The sequence below is a fragment of the Lepidochelys kempii genome, chromosome 9 (assembly GCF_965140265.1).
Source record: "Lepidochelys kempii isolate rLepKem1 chromosome 9, rLepKem1.hap2, whole genome shotgun sequence".
In the NCBI taxonomy this organism is placed as follows: domain Eukaryota; kingdom Metazoa; phylum Chordata; order Testudines; family Cheloniidae; genus Lepidochelys; species Lepidochelys kempii.
In genome coordinates this window covers 54,316,682-54,341,975 of record NC_133264.1, presented here as the reverse complement: position 1 = coordinate 54,341,975, position 25,294 = coordinate 54,316,682, and the positions used below count along the sequence as shown (strand labels likewise).

The 25,294-nt window shown below is 47.1% G+C and overlaps 1 protein-coding gene across 1 annotated transcript; it reads left to right on the top strand.

Annotated features, from left to right (window-relative positions):
- Nucleotides 1-839: 839 nt before the first annotated feature.
- NRROS (negative regulator of reactive oxygen species) lies at nt 840-9,018 on the top strand. The gene is made up of 3 exons (XM_073358816.1): nt 840-952; nt 4,223-4,346; nt 6,561-9,018. The coding sequence occupies exons 2-3, from the start codon at nt 4,239-4,241 to the stop codon at nt 8,532-8,534; spliced, it is 2,082 nt and encodes a 693-aa protein (XP_073214917.1). The 5' UTR covers nt 840-952; nt 4,223-4,238; the 3' UTR covers nt 8,535-9,018.
- The last annotated feature ends 16,276 nt before the right edge of the window (nt 9,019-25,294 follow it).

The following is a 25,294-nucleotide window of genomic DNA, read 5'->3' as shown; positions in this document are numbered from 1 at the left end:
CTTTTAGAACTCCTTAAATGAGGCTCTGAGCTGGCCCATTGACCTGGTGTGACATGACCATGCAGGAGATCCAGATTTGATTCCAAGTCCTGATCTTTTGCTCCCAAGCTCAAGGGCTAGGACTGTTAGAGGCCTGGTTCATATCCTGTTGGAATTAATGGAAAAAGATTCCCTTTGAGTTCCCTTTGACAGTGGGAGTTGGATTGGGTCCTTTGTTCCCCATAGTTTGATAATGGAGTTAGCCTGCCTGAGGAGCGGTATTGATTGGCTCTGCAGAGAATATTCCTCAGCCAGAATGATGGTCATCACAACATTAAGAGGAAGGTTACACTGGAATCAGGGAGAGGGGGTAACCTCTGAGCACTGCAGAATATGGGACTGTTGTGTGTCATTCTGTATATAGCCTGCAGGTTCTTGTAGTGGGAGAGCTTTCAAATGGGCTCCAGTTTGTCTGATCAGACTGAAACTGTGATGTCTTTGCTCCCTTGTCCAAACAGAGAAGCCCTGATACAAATGTCATAGTAGACCACTCATACAGACCAGAGCAGACCACTCATACAGTCTGTCCCCAGAAGAGGTCCCAGAGCAATTAACTTGAGTTCAGCTAATGGTTTCATAGCCTGGACCTGGGCTAGTTCCTTCCCTTCCCTCTCCTCCCCTCCCCTCCCCCTTGCTCCTGGTTCCTTCTTGTTTTTAATTGACTTGCATGTGCATGACCCTTGAGTAAGTGCTGATATCACGAAGCAGAGTGGCTTGCAGCTAACTCTGCAATCCATGTGACTGCAGTTTCCGTTAGTTCCTTCCGCAAGATCTAAATTAACCTGATGCTAAGTGAGAGGAAGAAAAAAAAAGGCTGCAGCTAACATTGCCTTTTGTGAAGCAGCTGAGAGAGAGCAGGAGGGCGGCTGTGTGCAGCATGAGTGCCCGCGATCTGTGCATGCTGCCCCGAGCGGTGAGTAACCCCCAAAACTGGGCTCTGCACTTCACCCTGTCCAAGATAAAGTTCAGGGATGGGCGCAGAGGAGGGCAATGGAGAGAAACTCCCAGGTGGATGGTCGATCATTATGACAGCCATGGCACCCATGGTTTACTCTGTGTGTGTACATCTGAGCACTGGGAGTGTGGAGCGTTACCAAGCATTGAATGCCTCAATGTGCTTCATGCATGCAGAAAACTCCTTCTCTAGAGCAGTGTCCTCCCCTCCCTGCTCTGTGGTGATCAGGGCTGTGCCACCGTCGGGAAGGCAATGCCCTCAAGTTCGCTGTCTCTCATGGTCTCCCTTTGGAACGCTCACCACCTGTGTTTGGAGGATGCTGCATGGTCCGCATCCCAACAGGGCAAGCTGGGAGAAAGATGGAGGGAGGGCGGCTGTCACTGGAGGGAAGACAGTTAATGATGGGCAGACAGAGCTTCGGAGAGAACAAACAAGTCAGCTGTGGGAGAGAGGCTGGGTCAGAAAAGAGAGAACCTCCTGAAAAGGGAAAGAGTTTGAGGTTAACATGCATTGAAACGTTTAATAAAGGTGAAATATGATAGAAAAATCAGTGTGAAGAAAACAAGGACGCTGGAAAAGGCTGAAATAAAGATACACCAAGGTTGATCTGTTTTTAAGTTTCAGTACTGCATCTGTTCCGGTGGTATCTCGGCACTGCTCAAGGCATGGAGGGCCAGATCCTCAATTGCTGCAAATGGCTTCAGTGGAGCTATACTGAGCTACACCAGCTGAGGATCTGTCCCAGAGGAAATATAGAAAAAAGAGGGGGGAACCCCCAGGGAGACGCAGTAAGCGATCTCTTTGAATCTGTGATTTAGTGGTGGTTTGGCTGGTGGTAAAAACAAAAATAAAAAAATCTGAAAATTGCCCCAGGTGTGTCCAAGACTTTAGATCTAGCCCAGGCGTGGGCAAACTTTTTGGCCTGAGGGCTACGTCGAGGTTACAAAACTGTGTGGAGGGCCGGGTAGGAAAGGCTGTGCCTCCCCAAACAGCCTGGCCCCCACCCCCTATCTGCCCTCTCCCACTTCCCGCCCCCTGACTGCCCCCCTCAGAACCCCTGACCCGTGCAACCCCCCCTGCTCGTCCCGTGACCGCCCCCTCCTGGGACCCTCTGCCCCTAACCGCCCCCCAGGACTCCACCCCCTATCCAACCCCCCCTGCTCCCTGTCCCCTGACTGTCCCGACCCCTATCAGGCCCCCCCAGGACTCCCATGCCTATCCAACCGCTCTCTTGCCATGCTGCTCAGAGCAGCAGGAGCTCGCAGCCCCACCGCCCAGCCGGAGCAGCCCTGCCACTGCACTGCCTGGCAGGAGTGGAGGGCCAGAGCGCGGGCAGCACAGCGAGCTAAAGCTGCAGGGGAGGGGGGACAGCAGGGGAGGGGCCGGGGACTAGCCTCCCAGGCCAGGAGTTCAAGGACCAGGCAGGACAGTCCCGCAGGCCGGATGTGGCCCGCAGGCCATAGTTTGCCCACCTCTGATCTAGCCACTTCAGCTGCCAGAAAGACTCTTCCATTTCTTTAGTTCACAGGTTTGAAAACACTGCTCATAGAGTGCGAATTGTGAGTAGAACAATCAAGGTCTCCCGGCATGTTTGCCTTAGGTTTATCATTCTCCTGCATGCAAATGTTATAAACTCTGATGCCATGAATTGCCATTATTATCTGATTTCACTTGAGTGAAAAGCAGCAAGTTCCATTGATCTCCATCACTGGAACCTTAATTAAGGACTGGATCTTCAGGGGAGTTCAGGGCTTGGTTTCTGTTGGAGTTGTGCGTCCTCAGCATGGCTAAAAATCAAGCCCCTTCTTTGCTAGTAAGACACGTAAAGAGAACATTTGATGCCTGGGATTTTGAAACTTATAATATAGAGGGAAACTTCTTTATGAAACATGTCAGTTAATCAATGTGGGCAAATAGCTATTCAATTAGATGCTAATGTTCCTTTAAAAAGGATTTTCACATCCTAGCATCAAAATGTAGCATATTTCTACACACTTTGTCTACTCCTCTGTTCAAACTCTGTATGAATTTGTGTTCTGTGTATTACCCCAGTGCCAACTGCTCCAGCTGAGATCAGGGTCCCATTGTGCTTGATGCTGCACAGACACCCAGTGAGAAACTGTCCCTGATCCAAAGAGTTCAGCCTCAGATCCTCAAAGGCATTTAGGCTCCTTACTTCAGTTGATTTCAGTGGGAGTTAGGTGCCTAAATACTGTTGATTATCACGTTAATAGGTGTGATAGACAAAGGGTGGGAAAGGAAATAGAGTCACAGAGAGGTAAAATGTCTTGCCCAGGTCACAGGCCCTGAGTCCCAGTAGATTGCCCTAGCCACTGGGCCACACTGTCTCTCAGTGTAAATGGGTGTGAGGTTACCTCTCTATTAGCATTAGAGAGCCTCCTGAGTGGCTTAGATATTGGACTACTGAACCACAAAATTAACCTGCCCTGTTCTTACACCAGGGGTTGAACTGTGCAACAGAGACCATCTTGTTGCAATAAACCTCAGAGTAATTAATAAAGTTGGGACCAGAAGATGCCTCCAGTGCAGATTTTCCTGTATAGGACTCAAACTCCACTGGAACTGCACTGGGCACACTGGGGAAGGGGGGACAAAAGTGGCTTCACTCCTAGCTGGAGCCTGGGGCAGAGTTTGCCGCCCAGAAGCATGTTATGCTGTTTTGTAATAGCCCTCTAGGAACTGTTAAGTCAACTGAGAGCCACTGATGCCCAGTAAGAAAAGGAGTACTTGTGGCACCTTAGAGACTAACCAATTTATTTGAGCATAAGCTTTCGTAAGGTTTGTTAGTCTCTAAGGTGCCAAAAGTACTCCTTTTCTTTTTGTGAATACAGACTAACACGGATGCTAAACTGAAACCTGTCATGATGCCCAATGTGCTCCACCCACATCTCCAGTGTCATCCCTATGGCATGATGCAAAGGGTGCTCCAGTCCCACACGGTATAGCTAGGCCTGGTGGGGGCAGTGGATCCAACACCACAGTGTGAGGAAAGTGCTGCCGAGAAAATGTTTAGAGCCCAAGTCTGATCTTGGGCTGACAAAAGATCTAAAATCCCTGTTCCGTGTAAGAAAGTTTGGGAGGCAGAGACTGTCTCGTCTTATGTTTCCTGGGAAATCCTTTGGTGTGCCAAAAAATAATCATGAATGAAGGGAAAAAAGCAGAGCAGATCTTTCAAATGTGTCTTATCTTTGGTTTCTCTCTTTGCAGGACTGTTGCTGTTGAGATGGAGTCAGTGTTTCTCAGTCTCTTCCTGAGTTTAGTCTTTATAGTAGCAGGATGGGGAAACAAGACTGGAATGGCCCTGGCAACGTATCACAGGACCTGCAAACTAGTGAGTCCTCTTATGCAAACCCATGAACTTGTTAATTGTTCACGTCTCACTGCACACTGCCTTCGGAAAAGCAGGTGTATATTCTGAGTATGTACTCTAGAAGCACTGGCAGTGACTGCTCAGTGTAGGCTCTGTTCCATTGTTTTCATTCTAGCCTATGACTTTCACCATCAGGCTGCAGTTTTCCAGACTTGATCTCAGCCCAAAGTTGTTGGGTTTTCTTAAATGTGAGCAAAACCTGGTTTGCCATTTTTGAATATGAGGCAAGAGGCTTATTTGGTGCACAGTGAATGAAGCAGGGCGTCTCGTGGAGTTGATTGATAAAGTGGAATAGGACATTGTAATGTAAATATTGCCATAGGAACAGCATTTATTCCCTTTTCTTTGAAACTAATAAAAATATAGAAATGAGGTGAGTGATGCCAAATGAAGAAGCTGCATAGGCTAGAGATTGTGATTCACAAATAGGAGGGGCGGCGGGAGTTTGGAAATACTGTGTGTACTCTCAAAAGTGGCCACTGATTTCTAGGTGCCTCAGTTTTTGGGTAACTTCTGGTATCTTGGGCCTGATTTTCAGAGGTGCTGAGCAGCTGCAGCTCCCTGTCTGGAAATGATGCTTATTTGCTGATCAGTGAAGTATGCTTGAGGCTGTACGGCAAGCAGAGGAAGATGCCCCAGGAGCGTACACGCTAAGGGATAGATTTTCAAGTGCTCAACATCCACAGCTGAGGCCAGATCTGTAAAAGAGCTCAGCTGCACCCAACATACTGACCAATGTGCAGAGCTCTGCAGAAAATCTGACCACTTACTTAGGTGAATAGAACTGAGCTTGAAAATCTGGTCCTTATTGTGGGTACTGAGTCCTTCAGAGGATCTGGCCTGGCATGTGATAACAAACCAAATACAACGCTTCCCCTGCATTACTTTTGCCATTTCTTAGCCTTCCTCCTTTAGGCCAGTCTAGGTGATTTCAGTCCTTCTGTGCTGCTTCCTGCTGACAGAACTGGTTCTGCTTCAGGCAGCCAGCTTCTGTCTGATAAGAGGACTGATTAGAACAGGGTGGATTTTCTCCAGTTTCTTTTTGGTTCTTTCCTCTTCTTGTCCTGTTTTCTCCTCTTTTTGTTTGTACTACATTAGTGCCTAGAGGTCCCAGATGAGACCAGGACATCATTGTGCTAGATCCTGTGCATACACAAAGTAAGAGACAGCCCCTTCCCCAAAGATTTTACAGTCTAAGTAGAGACGACAGGAGAGGAAATGCTGCTGTTCATGTTTTACAAATGAGGGGTTGAGGAAGGCATAGAGAGATTGTGTCTCACCCAAGGTCACACAGGGACTCTGGGGCAGAACATGGAGCTGAACCCAGAATCTGAGTCCCAGTCCAGCGTCTTAATCAAAAGATCAACCTTCCTCTCCTCTGGTGCTCTGCACCCTTAATTTCTCCTCCTCTTCCTGCATCCCCGAACCCCCTTCTCTGCATCATTCCAAATCCCTCTTTCTTCTTGATTGGCTCTTTCCCACTCCTTGGTGGGGAGTCCCCTTTCTTTCTTCCTGGTCCCTCATTTGCTCTGTACTCTGTGATCCTCTTTTTCATCTGCTCAAGGATACTGCCTCCCCCCGCAATGCAATCTCTTGATCCACATCCACTGAGTGGGAGTTCTAACAGCAGGTCTGCTCTACCAGGGCTCTGCTCCATGCTGCTGCTGCCCGTGGAGCCATGCAGGGTGCAAGTCAGCGACTCAGCCTCCAGGAGTGGCTGGTGCTATTCCAACAGGGTAGGCGGGCAGGGAGAATGTTGGAGCAGGGTCATGTCCTGCCCTGGTTTACTCCCATAGGCAGGCTCTGCTTTCCAGTGCATCCCAGAAGGGAGTCGTAAAGGGATATAGGGAACATAGTTGGTGAGCTGGAAAGCAGACCCTGGCTGTAACTTCAGAGTAGGCCAATCTGATCTTGTATGTCTTTTGAGGGGCAGTTATCGTCTTCCCCCAGCAGCCCACAGGCCTCACCATATCAGTGATTCAGGCAAAAATTACTGCTGCTACCATCTGATGTTTGTCGTCTGGAAGAGGCGGAGAGGTCAGGATGATGGCAGAAAATAAAGAATCAGATGTTGTGCACCCTCTCCTATCTGAACTCTAAGCCTTTGCCCCCAGTTTCACTATTTCCAGTGTTGTTTATATATAGATATAGATATATTTGTATTTCTTGTTTCAGGTGCACAGAGCTGTGGATTGCAATGGGAGATGGCAAGGCACAGTCCCAGCAGACCTCCCAGCTGACATAGAGATGCTTTCCCTGGATCACAACACTATACGTACCCTAAAGAATACCTCTCTGCTGCAATACCAAAACCTAGAGACACTGAGCCTGCGTGGGAACAGACTGGAACTCATTGAACCTGGGGCCTTCCTTGGCAGCAGAGACCTCAAAAATCTTTCCTTGGCAGACAACACCCTCTTTACAAACTACTCTGTGACAGCAGCTGCTCTTCACTCCTTACCAGCCTTGAGGAAACTGGACCTGTCTGGGAATCATCTCACTGAGGACATGGTGGCTACCATGCTCCGCAACCTGTCCTCCTTGGAGTCCTTGTCAATGGCCAGAAACATCATAATGCGCTTGGACTCCTCTGTCTTCGAAAGCCTGAACCAGCTGCAGGAGCTGAACCTGGAGAAGAACTACATCTATGAGATCGAGGGGGGCACCTTTGAAGGCCTGCAGGGCCTGCAGATGCTTAATCTGGCCTACAACTACATTCCCTGCATCGTGGAGTTTGGTCTGACCCAGCTCAAGACACTTAATGCCAGCAACAACATAATCGAGTGGTTCCTGGCCATAGAGGGTGATGCTGTCTTTGAGCTGGAGACGCTAGATCTCTCCCACAACCGGCTCTTGTTCTTCCCGCTACTACCAAGACAGAGCAAACTGCGCTCCCTGCTGCTGAGGGACAATGAGATGAGCTTTTATCGCAAACTTCCCAATGCTACATCCCTCATGGATGTCACAGTGCAGTTCCTTCTCATAGAGGGCAATACCACTAATGTCACTACCCTCAATCTCTGGGAAGAGGTCAGCCTGAGCAATCTCTCTTCCTTGAGCTTTCTGGATATGAGCCAAAACCAGTTCTGGTACCTCCCTGATGGCTTCCTGGGAAGGATGACTTCCCTGTCCCACCTGAAGCTCAACCAGAATTGCTTAGAGACCCTTCACATCCAGGAGAGAGAACCACTGGGCATGCTCATGGACCTTGATCTCAGCCAGAATCAGCTCTCAGAACTGCAGGTGGACCTAGGTTCTGAAGGCACGCTGCCAAACCTTAGATCGTTTAATCTGAGTGCCAATAGGTTGCAGAGGGTGCCGCCTAACATTTTCACCCACACAGAGATCACTACAGTTGACCTCAGTCACAATCATATAGACCTCTGTCCCCAGCAAGCTAATGCAGATGGGTCTGAGTATCCCATCTGCATAGACTTAAGGAATGTAACATCCCTTAGGAAACTTTACTTGGCTGGGTGTGGCCTGGAAATGTTGGCGAGCAATGCTTTCAGTGGGACATCACTAACACACTTAGATCTGTCTAACAATCAGAGAGCACTGGCTAGGGGCCTGCAACCTCTACAAGATATTGCACTAATGCTGCAGGTTTTATCTCTCAGGAACACTGGTCTCTCTTCCACCATGGAAGACATTGACTTCTCTGGCTTTCAGAACTTGGTAAGTTTGGACCTCTCAGGAAACTCCTTGACCAGCTTTCCGGAGTCCTTGAGTGGTCTGAAACTGCATACCCTGGATCTCCGGAGAAACCATCTTCCCTCTCTTCCACAGCACTCAATGCAGATGCAACTTGGGAGGAGTCTGAGTGTGCTCTACCTCAGCCAGAACCCATTTGACTGCTGCAAACTGGAGTGGTGGGACTTCCTTCACAGTCTCAGGACAGTGCGTGTTGTGGACAAGGGGCAGGTCACCTGCAACTACTCCTCTAACATTATTCATACAGTGAGACTGCCTGAGTCTGTGCTCCAGAGCTGCAGGTGGATGACAGTGAATATGGCTTTGCTGTACCTGGTGCTTACTCTCCCTGCCTGCCTGACCCTGCTAGTTGCCTTTGCTGTCATCTTCCTTACTTTCAAGCACAAGCTGCTTCAAATGGTGAAAAACCAGTACAGAGTGTCCAGCCCATACTGATCTCTGTGGGGAAAGGAGTAGGCTGTTGGCTCACAGAGTGCAGGCAGAGTAGTAACTCTGTGATCCCTGTGAGGGGCCGAGAGCAGAGTGAGTAGGGGTGCTTTGGAGAGAGTGGCCAGGATACTGGCTCTCTGATGTTCTCATTGCTGCATTTTGAGTGTGTCGCTTCCTGGTGCATGTTCTCCCTTTGCTCTGGGCAGGGGTAGGGCCTTCTGCTGGGAAGCACAATGGAGGCACTTGGAGTTTAACTCAGGGAGCACAGGGTTCAACATGGAGTCAGAAGGCAGGAGAATTAGTGATTGGAGTTTAAGACACTGAAAATGAGTAAATGGGAGAGAATTTCAGAAGGGAAAGGTGAGGATCATGATGAGGAAAAGGCAAATATTAAGAAAAACCAATGAGGCAGCTGCAAAGTGGACTCATTGGATGCCAGAGAGTGAGAGGCAGGAGAGATCTATCTCTGTTTGGGTACTTGTGGCACCTTAGAGACTAACCAATTTATTTGAGCATAAGCTTTCGTAAGCTACAGCTCACTTCTCAAATAAATTGGTTAGTCTCTAAGGTGCCACAAGTACTCCTTTTCTTTTTGCGAATACAGACTAACACGGCTGCTACTCTGAAATCTGTTTGCTAGAGGATGCTTCACTGGTGCCTAAGGAAAGGAGTTCAGGGTATATAAGTCCTGTGAAATATAAAGCAAATATGCATATGTATACACTATTAATATAAACCAATGAAGCTGCAGTTCTGAGTTAAGGGCTACAGGGATCTATTTTCTCCTAATTGGAAACATAAATTCCCATTCATGATAATTTACTTGAATTTATGTTGAAATTGAACAGTCTTAGCCAATCAGAGTGCGAGGATGTACAGTTGCTTTTCCCTCCCCACTGTCACCCTCAGACATTATACATTTATTCATCACCATAGTATGCAGGAGATATATGGTTTTCTGTTATACAAAAACTGTTTTACATTTATATAGTCACCTGAATGCTGATTAGCAGAAGGGGGCTTGGTTTGCATAAGGACTAATTAATTCTCAGTTGAGTAAATGAGAATATTGTATACGTATTATGTGCAAAATAGAATGTGCAGGTTAAGTGTGAGAGTGAAAATCCTCATTATATTTATTGCAGTGTGGTTTTTGCTCAACCAGTTTTTCAGAGTTAAATATCTACCCCATTTAAAATCCTTTGGTAGTCTTTGTAAATTAATGATCAAGGTTAAACTGCATAGATGACCCCCTTGCTAAACTTTATTTTTTAATCAACTCATTTTGAGCTGTATAATGTAAAAAAAAGTCCCCATCACCTTAATGATTAAACTTTGAAGTGCACACTTTAATTAATGTTTTTTGAGGGTGAGGCTTTATTAAAAGAAACAAACCCAGAAATGTTTTTCACTTGGATATGACTTAATATGTCAAATTTCAATCTGTGATTGTTGCAAATTTTCACCCCTTAAAAAAAGAAGGTCAAAGAGATTTGAAACTGGAACCTATATCCACAGCAACAATAACAGCAGTGAGAGAACACATCCATCATATTTATATTTTGGTCTCCATAGAAACAAGCACATGACAACTGAATGGAATTGGCAGCTGTTCTTGACTTACAAACACATACAAGTGATGATTAGATTTGTTTGATAAGATGTGTAGAACAATACAGTTGAACATTTCTAGGCTATCCACTGTGATGTCATTAATTGTGTTTAAGTAGCTATCCCAATTAAAGAAGAGGTCATTTAAAAAAAACAGGTTGGGAATAATGTAAAATATTGAATGCAAGATACAAGAATAAATTATATTCACTTTATTTTTATTAACATTTTTCTTCTGTAAATTTTTATTTGGCAACTTCTATATTAAAACACAAGATAAAAATTGTAAGTGCAAGGAAGTGTTGGCTAAATCCTCATTTATCCAAAGAGTTAGTGTGGGTGTGGGATGGGAACCCTGGGGTGCAACCTGGAACTGTGTCCCCTTAACTCTCCAGCTTGGGTTGTCTCTCACAATACCATGCTAGTGAAAAGGAGCAAATCCCTCTGGGTGCTATTATTACTCAGCACAACAGCATGTGGATCCCCACACCCAGCTAGATTGCATGAATGCTCCCAAAGCCACTCATGAATCACACAGAGAAATGCACCAGCCAATTCCCCCCAGTTCCCCAGCCTTGCACCCCAGAGCTGTACCCTTGCCTGTGTCAGAAGCCTGACCAGTGTAAGTTTATTACCCAGTCTGCCCCCCTCACCATTTGTAAACTGAGTTGAGATTTCCCAAGCGCTTCAACCAAAACACAGTTTTAGGTAAAATATAAAACAGATTTATTAACTACAGAGAGATAGATTTTAAATGATTATAACTGGTAGACATAAAAGATCAGACCACAATCTAAATCTTAAATCTTGTTACACTAGATAGTATTTAGATCAAGAAGTTTTCTCACCACACTGGACACACAGGCTTCTCTTTCAAGCCTGGGACCAGTCTCCTCAGTTGAAATCTTTGTCTTCCCAGTGTTCTTGTTGATTCCGGCACAGGTGCGGGAGGAGAAAGGCAGAAGCATGATGCTACTGTCCCCTGTTTTATATCCTCAGTCCATGTGCCTGGAAGACACTAGTCCAGGCATGCCTGGTTGGCCTTGCTGAGTCACAGGGTTGAACAATCCTGGTGTGGTCTTGTGCAACTGAGTCATAGAGTTGAACAGTCCCCTTTGTGTGGTGCTTGTGCAACTGTCATTGTATGGTAAATCCCTTGTTTACTATTCTCTTGCTGGTCAATGTCTGGTGACGATTGTTCAACACCCGCTTGAATGTTGGTCACTTCCTTTGTCATTGTCGCTGGAGAATTAGCATTAGAGACTCTCAAACGTATAAGTTTCAGAGTAACTTATAAGATATTTCAGTAATAGCCATTCAGCAAAATCTCATAAATTCACACACACTAATGATATACATATTTGGACAGAACAATAAATTTCAGCAGATCATGACTTTTCATATGATATCTTTCATGGCATGCTTTGTATGAAATATATCGTAACTATATGACAGGGGTGAATATGGGGATTCCAGGGTTTTGAGGTACAGAGGGTGAAAATGATCATGTTTATCTGGGCGTTATTGTAACTCACACTGGCTATTAAGTGCTCATCACCATAGTATCTAAGCACCTACGCATTCCCCACAGGCCACATTTCCTGGTCAGGGAGCGGTGTGAAGAGTGGCATGGTACTCGTCCCCTACATTAGGATGTTCTCAGCTCACTAAGTTGGTTCTGAAGCCACTTAGCTGTGCTGGAGCCATACAGGGACCATAGTGGGAGCCAGGATCTGGCCTAAAGCATTCTTGGTCAAGAGATTTGTCTGTGAAATGAACTTCCTGAGATTAGACTAATCCAGGGCCTCATCATCATGCATGTACGAAACTGCAGAAAAACCTGAGTGTCTCTGGATTAAGTTTAGAAGTGTGTGCAACAAGAGTGATGTAGTGGTGGGAGTCTGCTATAGACCACCGGACCAGGGGGATGAGGTAGATGAGGCTTTCTTCCAGCAGCTCATGGAAGTACTAGATCGCATGCCCTGATTCTCATGGGTGACTTTAATTTTCCTGATATCTGCTGGGAGAGCAATACAGCGGTGCATAGACAATCCAGGAAGTTTTTGGAAAGCGTAGGGGACAATTTCCTGGCGCAAGTGCTAGAGGAGCCAACTAGAGGGGGCGCTTTTCTTGACCTGCTGCTCACAAACCGGGTAGAATTAGTGGGGGAAGCAAAAGTGGATGGGAATCTGGGAGGCAGTGACCATGAGTTGGTTGAGTTCAGGATCCTGACGCAGGGAAGAAAGGTAAGCAGCAGGATACGGACCCTGGACTTCAGGAAAGCAGACTTCGACTCCCTCAGGGAACGGATGGCCAGGATCCCCTGGGGGACTAACTTGAAGGGGAAAGGAGTCCAGGAGAGCTGGCTGTATTTCAAGGAATCCCTGTTGAGGTTACAGGGACAAACCATCCCAATGAGTCGAAAGAATAGTAAATATGGCAGGCGACCAGCTTGGCTTAATGGTGAAATCCTAGCGGATCTTAAACATAAAAAAGAAGCTTACAAGAAGTGGAAGGTTGGACATATGACCAGGGAAGAGTATAAAAATATTGCTCGGGCATGTAGGAATGATATCAGGAGGGCCAAATCGCACCTGGAGCTGCAGCTAGCAACAGATGTCAAGAGTAACAAGAAGGGTTTCTTCAGGTATGTTGGCAACAAGAAGAAAGCCAAGGAATGTGTGGGCCCCTTACTGAATGAGGGAGGCAACCTAGTGACAGATGATGTGGAAAAAGCTAATGTACTCAATGCTTTTTTTGCCTCTGTTTTCACTAACAAGGTCAGCTCCCAGACTGCTGCGCTGGGCATCACAAAATGGGGAAGAGATGACCAGCCCTCTGTGGAGATAGAGGTGGTTAGGGACTATTTAGAAAAGCTGGACGTGCACAAGTCCATGGGGCCGGACGAGTTGCATCCAAGAGTGCTGAAGGAATTGGCGGCTGTGATTGCAGAGCCATTGGCCATTATCTTTGAAAAGTCATGGCGAACCGGGGAAGTCCCGGATGACTGGAAAAAGGCTAATGTAGTGCCAATCTTTAAAAAAGGGAAGGAGGAGGATCCGGGGAACTACAGGCCAGTCAGCCTCACCTCAGTCCCTGGAAAAATCATGGAGCAGGTCCTCAAAGAATCAATCCTGAAGCACTTGCATGAGAGGAAAGTGATCAGGAACAGCCAGCATGGATTCACCAAGGGAAGGTCATGCCTGACTAATCTAATCGCCTTTTATGATGAGATTACTGGTTCTGTGGATGAAGGGAAAGCAGTGGATGTATTGTTTCTTGACTTTAGCAAAGCTTTTGACACGGTCTCCCACAGTATTCTTGTCAGCAAGTTAAGGAAGTATGGGCTGGATGAATGCACTATAAGGTGGGTAGAAAGCTGGCTAGATTGTCGGGCTCAACGGGTAGTGGTCAATGGCTCCATGTCTAGTTGGCAGCCGGTGTCAAGTGGAGTGCCCCAGGGGTCGGTCCTGGGGCCGGTTTTGTTCAATATCTTCATAAATGATCTGGAGGATGGTGTGGATTGCACTCTCAGCAAATTTGCGGATGATACTAAACTGGGAGGAGTGGTAGATACGCTGGATGGGAGGGATAGGATACAGAAGGACCTAGACAAATTGGAGGATTGGGCCAAAAGAAATCTGATGAGGTTCAATAAGGATAAGCGCAGGGTCCTGCACTTAGGACGGAAGAACCCAATGCACAGCTACAGACTAGGGACCGAATGGCTAGGCAGCAGTTCTGCGGAAAAGGTCCTAGGGGTGACAGTGGACGAGAAGCTGGATATGAGTCAGCAGTGTGCCCTTGTTGCCAAGAAGGCCAATGGCATTTTGGGATGTATAAGTAGGGGCATAGCGAGCAGATCGAGGGACGTGATCGTTCCCCTCTATTCAACATTGGTGAGGCCTCATCTGGAGTACTGTGTCCAGTTTTGGGCCCCACACTTCAAGAAGGATGTGGATAAATTGGAGAGAGTCCAGCGAAGGGCAACAAAAATGATTAGGGGACTGGAACACATGAGTTATGAGGAGAGGCTGAGGGAGCTGGGATTGTTTAGCCTGCAGAAGAGAAGAATGAGGGGGGATTTGATAGCTGCTTTCAACTACCTGAAAGGGGGTTCCAAAGAGGATGGCTCTAGACTGTTCTCAATGGTAGCAGATGACAGAACAAGGAGTAATGGTCTCAAGTTGCAGTGGGGGAGGTTTAGATTGGATATTAGGAAAAACTTTTTCACTAGGAGGGTGGTGAAACACTGGAATGCGTTACCTAGGGAGGTGGTAGAATCTCCTTCCTTAGAGGTTTTTAAGGTCAGGCTTGACAAAGCCCTGGCTGGGATGATTTAACTGGGAATTGGTCCTGCTTCGAGCAGGGGGTCGGACTAGATGACCTTCTGGGGTCCCTTCCAACCCTGATATTCTATGATTCTATGATTCTATCACATTCATGCTTATTGCAAGACTCTTCTCTTCCATAAATCTTTCCCTCTGTAACCAGTAAGGAGTGACTTTGGGGTGGGAAAGAGAGTAGGGAAGGGGCTGAAGATTTTCTGTAATGCTGCTCAGATTTCTCTGGTGGAGTGTTGGTCTGAGATTTACTGACATTCCAAAATAATTGGCTCTTAGCGTGGTCTCAGTCGAATATCTGCCAGTTCAACACCAAAGAAGCTGCTGCAGCTGGCACAATTTAGAACAGGCCTGAGACTGCTCTACATGGTTCTGGGGGATAGAAAGAACCTATTTGGCCCTAGTGGTGGGGACCCATAAAGATGGCTTAGAGCCACCTTTGTTCCCTGCCCTCCCACCTCGACTGTGCCTAGAGGAGATCACCCACAACTGAGGACTGAGCACTTTATTTCTAGCTCTCATGTACTTTGTCCTTGATTTTGTAAATTGGATTGTACCAAAAGATGGTGAATGGAGATGCAGTCACTGATGTAGCAGGGCCATGCCCACTAATGGTTTTGAAGATGCGATAGGACCATGTCCTGGTGTTGGGACTAAGTAGAGAGATGAGGGCAGATGGCAGGTGTGGTCACAGTGGCTGCCCGATGAGGAGGTAGGCAGTCATGCTCTGCACAAGCCAGAGCCTGTGCACTGAGAAGCTGCTGTGAACGGGACTAGCCACTGAGATGGTGAAAGGTTGTTTGGCATCTTTGATGCAGGTCATGATGCAAGATGCATGCCTCTATTCAAACCACTGGCCTGGGAATGAAAGAGGGAAAGGGGAAAGAAATGGGGCCCAGAGCACTTGCTTTTTATTATAAAAGTGGGCAGAATAAGCACCGTGATCTGAGGGGATTGGTTCAATCCTAAGGAGGCATGGCGCTGATCCAGCAAAGCACTTAAGCTTGTGACCAGTCTTATTGAGGTCAATGGGACTACTCCCATTCTTAATTGATTTGCTGGATCAGGGTCCATAAGAGGAGGGACCAGTCTGTGCCTTTCCCTTCCATCTCTGGAAGAGGGAACAGAGAGTCAGGACTCCTGGGTTCTATTCCTGCCTTTGCCACTGAGTCTATGACACTTTGGAAAAGTTACTTACCCACTTGTACCTCAATTTACCTTTTTGTACAAAGGGGATACTAATACTTGCATACCTTCCAGGGGGCTGAATTCTTCAGCTGGAAAATGCTTTGACATCTTCTGTTTAAAGGAGCTATTGACATACAAAGTGATTGTAAAAGGATTCTGATGTGCTTCATGTTATTTATGGACCTGATCCTCTGAGGTGCTCAGCATCTGCAGTTCCCATTGGTTCAGCATCTCTGGGGATCCGGCCCTATTGAAGGAAGCCCAGCAGTACTGATGAGCTAGAGCCCCACATGGCCAGGTGGTACTCTGGGACAAGGTGTCACATCAGCTGTTCAGCTCTGGTTTACCTTTCCTCCTTGTGCACATCTTTTCTTTCCTCTCTCTCTGGTGTGGGAAGGTGGGCCATTCTCTGAGTAGAACATAGAATCATAGAATCATAGAATCATAGAATCATAGAATATCAGGGTTGGAAGGGACCCCTGAAGGTCATCTAGTCCAACCCCCTGCTCGAAGCAGGACCAATTCCCAGTTAAATCATCCCAGCCAGGGCTTTGTCAAGCCTGACCTTAAAAACCTCTAACATGTACCGCTCCAGTTCCATGTGTGTCTGAGCTGCGCTGGTGTCGGAGCTAGAAGATGCTCTTCATACAGGGGAAACAAGTACTTGGAAAAAACTTGTTGCTATTTATATTTTAGACAGAAATAACTGAGATCAAGGTAAGTCCCGGGCTGGGGAAACCCTTGAGCAATTTCAGTTATTCTTTTGCCCGTAAGCAGTTCTCTAATGACACAAATCCAGAACAACAGGATAGAAGTGAGACGGTGATAGGCTATAAATATACACGCATCTGCAGACAATGTGGCACTACATGAGTACCATCCCCAGTGGTAGCTCGTGCTAGTTGAATCTTGTTTGTTTTTAATTCCTGTATTTTTTTCCATTCCTTTATTCCAGTGTCTTTGGTAGGTGGAAATAGCAGTCACTTCAGGGCTGTATCTGCAGCGTAGCTACTGAGCCATGGGAATGAGATGGTTACCGATGTCAGTGGGACGTAACGATGCACAGATGAATTGCCAAAATCAAATAAGATACAAAGAGCCACTCGGGGCAGGTCTCTGAGGAGGTTAGAGTGCCTGGGACAAACGGCCACTGCTCCAAGGCAATGGGGGTATTTACAATGGGCTGGCGGACTGAGGGACGGTAGGGTCAGGGACTTGTAGGGCAATGCCTCGCAAAGGAAGGCCAGCTACAAAGGGGTAGAAGACATGACTGGTAGCCTTCATAGGGAATGAGAATTGTATCCATTAACATCTCTCCTCTGTTATGGATTTATTCGCAGAAGAATTTAATTAGGAATCACTGCTTTAGATTTAACCCATTAGGGGCTTAATCCTATAGCTGCTGAGTGAGTGGCAAAGCTTCTGTTGGTTTTAGTGGTGCAGGATCAGGCCCTGTGAGCAGTGCTATAAGCACGGAATTTGAGACCCTATTGGCGCCCATCCAGGCCATTAGACTGGAGTGTACACTGAGCTTTTCTTACGACTTGAGGCCTCCCTGTGGTGGAGGTTTATAGACAGGAAAACCACATGCTAAGGGCTGGGCCTAGCTCTGTGTTCTCTGGTGTATGCAGCCACACCCCGACTCTTCTACCTTGTGTCTTAGCCTTCTGCTTGTGCTGACACCATGGGCCAGGTCCCCGACGCTGCATGATGAACACGCAGTGCCAGTGGGGGGTTGGGTCGCAGTGTGCAATGCCCGCAGGGCGTAGGTGCTGGAACTAGGGGTGCTTGAACTGGTTTCCATCGTATGCAGGGTTACAGTTGGTCCAGTGGCTCTCAGCACCTGCACTGGACACATTGTTCCAGTGCACCTGCCCCAGGGTAAGTCAGAGCACTCGGAAGTTCTGTATGGCTGTGGAAAAATGTACTTGAGCTTGGCCAATGCTTTGTTGAATTATGGCTCCACATGTGTTTTTAGCAACGGAAACATGCTAATTGCATGCAGTTATCTCATGTTAGTCACATGATTGATCTATTTGCTCTAAGCTACTGTCTCCAGGACACTCTTAAAGCATGTCTCAAGGGATTAACATCAGTGAGCTGGTATCTCTTACACCAAGTGCTTTGCAGCACCTTCTGTCTGAGGATTTCAAGTAACTTTACAAATGCTAAACTAAGTCTAAATGCAGCTCCTTTGACTTCAGTGGATCAACACCACTGGAGGATCTGGGCCATTGTGTATGTTTCTCAATGCCTCCATGAGGTAGGTTGGAATTATTACCCCTATTTCACAGATGAGCAAGTTCAGGCACAAAAGCTAATTTGGCCAACATTTCAAACTTAGGTGCTTAAAGTTAGTCACCTAAATCCAGAGTCAGCTGCCTCAATAAAAGCAAGCTGAGGTGTGGAGGTTCACAAGCTCTGAGAATAAGCCCACCTTTATTCAGGTGTCTGAAGATGGATTTAGATGACTAACTTTAATCCCCTCTTGGTGTGTGGCCTGAGTGTCGTACCTGGTGCCACACCACGAGTTTGAGGGAATAGAACCCAGCTCTCCTAACTCCCAGGAATGTGCTTTCACCATGAGAGCATACCTGCTCGGATGGGGCAGATTCTGGCCCCCGCTCCAGCCCAACAGCTACTCTGGTGATATACAGGTACCGTCAGAGATGGGGAAAAAATCCCCCAGGTCAGGAGCAGCACGGGGCTGACAGCAGTAGCACTATGCTGCCCCAAATCCCAGGCCCCAGGATCAGAGGGCGCAGTGTGGGAGGAGGCTGATCAAGTTGGGTGTTATCCCTAGTGTTGAGCTCTGCAGGGATTCTTGGTTGCTATGCAGCCCATCATGGCAGGGTAGGCCGCTGGGGGCTGCTCTAACTTACACTGGGGGTGGGGGAAAGGGTGGATTTTGGCCCCCACAGCAGCCCAGAATCTGTAGGGTGCAATGGTGGTGTAAAGCCTCCTTTATACCCTTCCCTTAGGCTGCGACCGCAGCTCCCAGCCTGCTCCCTCTGCTATGCCAGGTACCAGGCACAGGGGCCGACCAGTCTCTTATCCTCATGTCCCTTCTGCTGGCCCCTCTGCAGTCGGGGTGGGACAGGAAACGTGTTTTTTAGGTGCTGGGAGCAGTTGCCTTTAGTACTATTGTGAGAACTGAGAAATGAGCGTGCAGATTCCTCCTCACAGGGCGGATGTATTCGCTTCCTCTACTGTGCTGCTGAGCAGCAGAGAAGCTGATGTTGCTTCTCCTTTTTTGTGGGGGTGAGCAGCCTCAGCAAAGTGTGTGGGCAGGAGGATGGGCATCTGGCAGTACCCAGCAGGAAACAGGTGGAATGGAGCGGGAACGAGCTCCGGTTTTATTCGATCAAGTGAGACCAGTGTAGAGGACAATGTGCGTGAGTTAGAGACTGAGAAGTGAAGGAAGCTTTATGAAGGCAATTAGCTGCCTTGCTGTGTTCAGCTTGGCTTGTCTTCTGTTCCCATAGCTGGAGCTCCCACAACTTTCCCTGCAGTCACCCCAGCTGGAGAAGACGGGAGCTGAAGTGGCATTGCACTTTGACTAGCATTTGGCTTTGTATTTGGGTCTAGAACTGGCAGCATTTGGAAGGTTTGGGTTGAGGTGGGCTCTGGGTTCCCTTGGGTCAGGTGGGATTCTGCTGTTCATAGGGAGGTCAGAGAGGTGTTTTCTTGGTTGGGTCGTTGGCAGGCGGAAAGGCTGGGGAGTTGGGTAGACAATGAAGGGACTTTCCACCTCTAGAAGGGGGTCAGGACTTCGGCTGGTACATCACTGGGCTGTTAAGAGGAAGTGGATTGGTTTCTGTAGTGGGGGAGGAGGGTTGTTAGTTGGGAAGGAACTGAATAGATTTCCCCCATCTGGAATGGATGGGGTGGTTGGGTCAGCATTTTTAGATGAGGGAACTGGGTTGGTTACTTTAGTGGGGGGTGGTGATGAGGGGAAGGAGCTTGTGTGCTTTGGGGACTGCATGTTGATCCATAATGGGGAGGAGGGTTGAGAAAGCTGGAACAGCACTGATTTTAAGGTGTTGGCTTTGACCTAAATGCCGTGGGAGCTCTCTCTCTCCATGCTGTGCTGTCATAGCTGTGATCAGCAGAGGCATTTGTGTTAGATCCCCCTGGATTTAAGTGAGTGCCCGGATTCATCATTGGGTTCAATCTTCCTCCCTTTCCGTATCTGAACGGGTTAGAACTGCATCAACCTATACTGCCCTGGCAGCCGCAAAAGCCTTCAGCTTGTGGAGGTGTTTCCTGCTGAGCTGAAATTCTCGCAGAATTGAAACCAGAGGTTTTCTACCTTCATTTGTGTTTTTGTGTGTGCATGCATGAGTTTAAGTGGCCTCTACCTCAAAGCCGAGCTCCTGAAACATGACTCTACTTTCTGGCTCCTGTTTCACCTCAGGTATTTATGGCTTTAGCAAAAGCAGTTGTCTGAATAGTGGGGTGATGCTTTGCTTAGGCCTTGTGGATCTCATCTTTAATCAGCAAAGCCTTTTGCATCTGGCTAACCTCAGTGGGCTGAGTCTGACTGCCTTTTCCCTCGAAGGTGCTTTGTGCTGTTTTTCAGTGGTTTTTCCTTTCTGCCTCATTCTAGTGCTGCATTTTGTTTTCACCACAGGATTATAGCTTTTTATTGTGGTCACATTTCTATTTTCTTCAAGGGACCACTGTCAAAGGTCGAGAGGTTACACTGATAGCCATTGAGCCATTCCAAATGCCCATGTTATCCAGGGGAGAGGAGTTTTGCAAATTGAGTCATGATCGTGACTTGAGTCGTAGAGGAGGAAAAAAGCATTTATTCACAATGAAGTTGGATGGGGAATCTGGAGGATTGCCTGGGCAATATAAAGCATTAGAGCTACAGGACCTGATTCAAAGTCTGTAGGAGTCTTTCCATCAATCAGACCTTTGCATTTCAGTACCAGCTGCTGGTAATGTCACATGCACACATGTTAAATGGTGCCCTATTTATGGGAAAATGTACAGGAAAACCATAAATTCTTCCAGTGCACAGCTTGTCGCTAACCTAAATCTTAATGTATCTACTGGGGATGTACTCAGTGCACTTCCATACTTTAAGAGCATTTGCTTTTGGAGGAGGCTCATTGGATAAGAGCACATACAAATAAAAGCAAAAAGTACAGATGCTATTCACACAGATGTTCTAATGGAAACTTGTGACAAAACTGAGAAACACCTGTTGACCGATAAGCCCACTGAAATTCAAGGGGGAAAATGCAGTAAAGCTGATTGTCAGGAAAGATTCTTCACTTGAGTGCAATTAGTTCAGACAGCTGAACAGTACAAGAGCTGGAAAAAAGGTTCTGCAGACAGTAGCATAATAATGCCATGACGTGACTAGGCAAGAATTCCCATTTTTGCACTCACAATCCTAATACAATGACTATGCTTGCAGAAAGTTTTTGGAGATGCCATGCAAAGGCAGCCATATTTATAACACCAGTCCATTACTGCCCAACTGGCATAGCTAGTTAACGCTCAAAAATATATCCTGCACTGGGAAGTTTTAAATGTGACTATCTCATAAGCCATTCAGCAAAAGATGTGGAGAATATAGGCAGAAATATTCATATTCAAATATGATAAAGGAAACACATAAACTAGTGCCTAGCGGGTGAAATTCATTCCTGCCCAAGCCCCTTATATCACTTATGTCCTATTTAAGGAACCCAAATAAGACTTGAGTGCTGTGCAGACCTTGTGTATTGGCCCTCTGAATGGGGGTGAATTTCAGCCAGAATGAATAAAATGCCATAGTGGCTCCATCACATGTCTATCACAGGGGTGAGCAAATTTTTTGGCCCGAGAGCCACATCTGGTGTCAAGTTTCTTTCCCCACTCTGAACTCTAGGGTACAGATGTGGGGACCTGCATGAAAACGCCCTAAGCTTATTTTTACCAGCTTAGGTTAAAACTTCCCCAAGGTACAAACTATTTTACCTTTTGCCCTTGTACTTTATTGCTGCCACAACCAAGCATCTAACAGATATATAACCAGGAAAGAGCCCGCTTGGAAACGTCTTTCCCCCCAAAATCCTCCCCAAACCCTACACCCCCTTTCCTGAGGAAGGCTTGATAAAAATCCTCACCAATTTGCATAGGTGAACACAGACCCAAACCCTTGGCTCTTAAGAACAATGAAAAAGCAATCAGGTTCTTAAAAGAAGAATTTTAATAGAAGAAAAAGTAAAAGAATCACCTCTGTAAAATCAGGATGGTAAATACCTTACAGGGTAATTAGATTCAAAACATAGAGAATCCCTCTAGGCAAAACCTTAAGTTACAAAAAGACACAAAAACAGGAATATCCATTCCATTCAGCACAGCTTATTTTCTCAGCCATTTAAAGAAATCAGAATCTAACACATATCTAGCTAGATTACTTACTAAGTTCTAAGACTCCATTCCTGTTCTGTCCCTGGCAAAAGCATCACACAGACAGAGAGAACCTTTGTTTCCCCTCCCCTCCAGCGTTGAAAGTATCTTGTCTCCTCATTGGTCATTTTGGTCAGGTGCCAGCGAGGTTATCCTAGCTGCTTAACCCTTTACAGGTGAAAGGGTTTTTCCTCTGGCCAGGAGGGATTTTAAAGGTGTTTACCCTTCCCTTTATATTTATGACGTCTGGGTATGGAAATTGTATGGTGGGCCATGAATGATCATTTCCCCTAGGTGACCCTATGCGATATCACTCTCCTGAGGGAAACAGAGGTAGCAAGGGAGCAGATGCTGGGTACAGACCTGGTCCTTGTGCCACAATGCTGTGTGCTGCAATGATGCCAGAAGAGGTAATACTGGAGTGGCAGGGGAAAATGTCCCACCGTGGAGGATGAAATAAGGCAGCCCTTTCCCGAAACCTGCTGCAAGGGTTTTCAGAGTAGCACCATAAAAGCTTCCTTGAGATCTCCATGGAGGATTCCCGGGCCATCCCCGAGCACTTGAGCAGTCTTTTCCTGAGAGCACCCTCTGCGCAGCTACAGTGGCCACCAGTACCCACCACACCTACTATTTTGTTCAGATTAAACATTAAAAATAATAGCATGTAACCCCTACAGTTTGATTGGAAATGTGTACTGTCCAGAGGTGCCTTCCCCGGCATCATGCTCCGCTGACAATTGGTCCTGTGTGGGGATGGGCTCCAGGTTTAAAAACAGTTCTTGGCTGTCTGGGAGAATGGATCCTCCACTTGCCTGCCTCGCATTCTCCTCCTCCTCCTCTTTCTCGTCAACAATGCCCTCCTCGTTGTGGCTCGAGGTCACCCGGGGCTCCTGGGAGGTATCCATGGAGCGTTTTGGGGTAGGGGTGGGATCACTGCTCAGAATTCCACGCGGCTCCTCATAGAAGCGGCATGTCTGTGGTGAAGAACCAGAACGATCGTTCGCCTCCCTTGTCTTCTGGTACGCTTGCCGAAGTGCCTTTATTTTCACGTGGCACTGCTCCGTGTCCCTGGTGTAGCCCTTCTCCCCCATGCCCCGTGCGATCTTGGCACAGATGTCAGCGTTTCTTCTGCTGGATTGGAGCTCTGCCTGCACAGACTCTTTTCCCCACACAGCGATGAGATCCACCACCTCCTGTGTACTCCATGCTAGCCCTCATGCTTGTAGAGAAAAGCTTGGAAACCTGATCCACGTGTACACTAGTGGCACAAAAACCAGAACGCAAATAAAAACTCACAATTTTTGATCCGTCTCATGACTTGAAGACAATCTCTTGGTTTTGCGGGCCTGACCTTTTTTCTAGTGCTGGGAGGAGGCGATATGGTTTGTGAGTGAGTCTACATTTCAGACTCTACTAGTAATCAAGAATTGGCTGCTAAGGCCCAGACCCTCACAGGTATTTGGACACTTCACTCCCATTGAGATCAACAGAAGTGAGGTGCCTAAATAGCTTTGAGGAGCTGGCCCTAAGTTCCCCAGCCTGTGCTTTGAAAGCGGCCAGGTCCATCGGATTAAAAGTTGCATGAGTATAGACCTGCATGGTAAGAGCGGCCCTTCCTTCAGCTGCATTATGGGCAATCTTAGTCTCGGTAAGTAACGGATATAGTCCAGCAGATGGAGCCGGAACCTCACTATGAGCTTCACTAGGAATTGTACTCTGAGCCTCACTCTGTGTGGGTGTAGGAGCCAAAGAAGACACCGGATCTGCCATTACAATTGGGGTGGTGGTCCGGGGACTGATATTAATTACTACCGGGCCAATCCGGGTTAAATTACAGTGTTGTAAAATATCAGTACAAGACCACAAGGTCATAAACAAGTAAGCATACGAATGCTCATTCCACTTTCCCGTTCGCTGACAGAACAGGGGTAACTGGAGGATTGTGTTATGACTAAGTGATCCTCCGGGAGGCCACTGTTCCTGGTCCTCTACTTGGTATCGAGGCCAGTCAACCGTACAAAATCGCTTCAATTTACCCTTAGTCATTGGATCTGATCCAAATACCTTCCAGTTTACTAAAATACACTCTTAGGGGCGTGCACTGTGCCTTACCTCCCGTGCTCTGTCCCTGTCCCATACCTACAGGGTAACTCTGGGTGTCCCCAAGTTCAAACAGAGAGCACAATCCGGATTTCACAAAGTTCCTACCTTATCTGAAGGACCGGTTCCTCCCACCATCACCCTTGGTACTTCTCCACTATGTGAGTGCGTTGCACCGTCGTGCCCTCCGGGGTTGATCAAACTGTGTCTCCTCCGAGGCCCCTGATGAACTCACCGGTGCGCGCTGGGCGTCAGTTGTTGCTGCAATCCTCGACCGCTGGAAGGGATCAGGGCAAGGCTAAATTGGAGCCTCACAGCCCACCCAGGGACGCCAAAAGCTGTTGCCGGCACAGCGTGCCTGAGGCAAGCAACAGCAGGGTTCGTTGCCCGGTATGCATTACCCAATAATCACAACGGGGTGGAGAAGTAGTAAAGTTTATTTGGAATTCCAAAGAAAGGTACAGGGAGAGAAATCTCAAATCCTGCACATCAGAGCAGGTCATTACACACACTTTCATATTCCTTAATGCTACTGCACTATACATTAGCCAATCAAAGCTTTGCACAAATACTCTGCCTTCCTTATATGGGTTACAACAATGTTTATTTCCTGCAACCTCTAACAAGCATTCCTAGCAACTTAAACAACAAACACATCCTGTCTGGCCTTGAAGCTGTCTCCTCCTGTTATCTTTAACTTGGTGTCAGCAAACCTTACACTATAAGGCATTATCTGCAGCTGCAACATTGTTTTAAGAGCAAAAGAGCTTACTCAAACCAGCCAGGTCTGAGTTCCGTTAAGGGGGGTTGACAAGAAGCCCTTAGGCCTAGAGCAGGGAGACTTCCTCAACCCTTATGGCCTTCCATCCCCTCGACTTCACTAGTGGCCATGCCCTGGGGTCCCCAACACTGCAACATGAAAAATGTTTTATTATACCCTAACTCAAAGATTGTTTAATAGTTAGGGACCTACCAAATTCATGGTCCATTTTGGTCAATTTCACAGTCATAGGATTTTAAAAATAGTAAATTTCATGATTTCAGCTATTTATTTCTGAAATTTCACAGTGTTGAATTATAGGGATCCTGACCCAAAAAGGAGTTGGGTGGGGA

Excerpts from the sequence above, each read along its gene's own strand:
- NRROS (XM_073358816.1), top strand. The coding sequence starts at position 4,239 with ATGGAGTCAGTGTTTCTCAGTCTCTTCCTGAGTTTAGTCTTTATAGTA. Across the intron at positions 4,347-6,560 it reads ATCACAGGACCTGCAAACTA|GTGCACAGAGCTGTGGATTG; the intron begins GTGAGTCCTCTT and ends TTCTTGTTTCAG.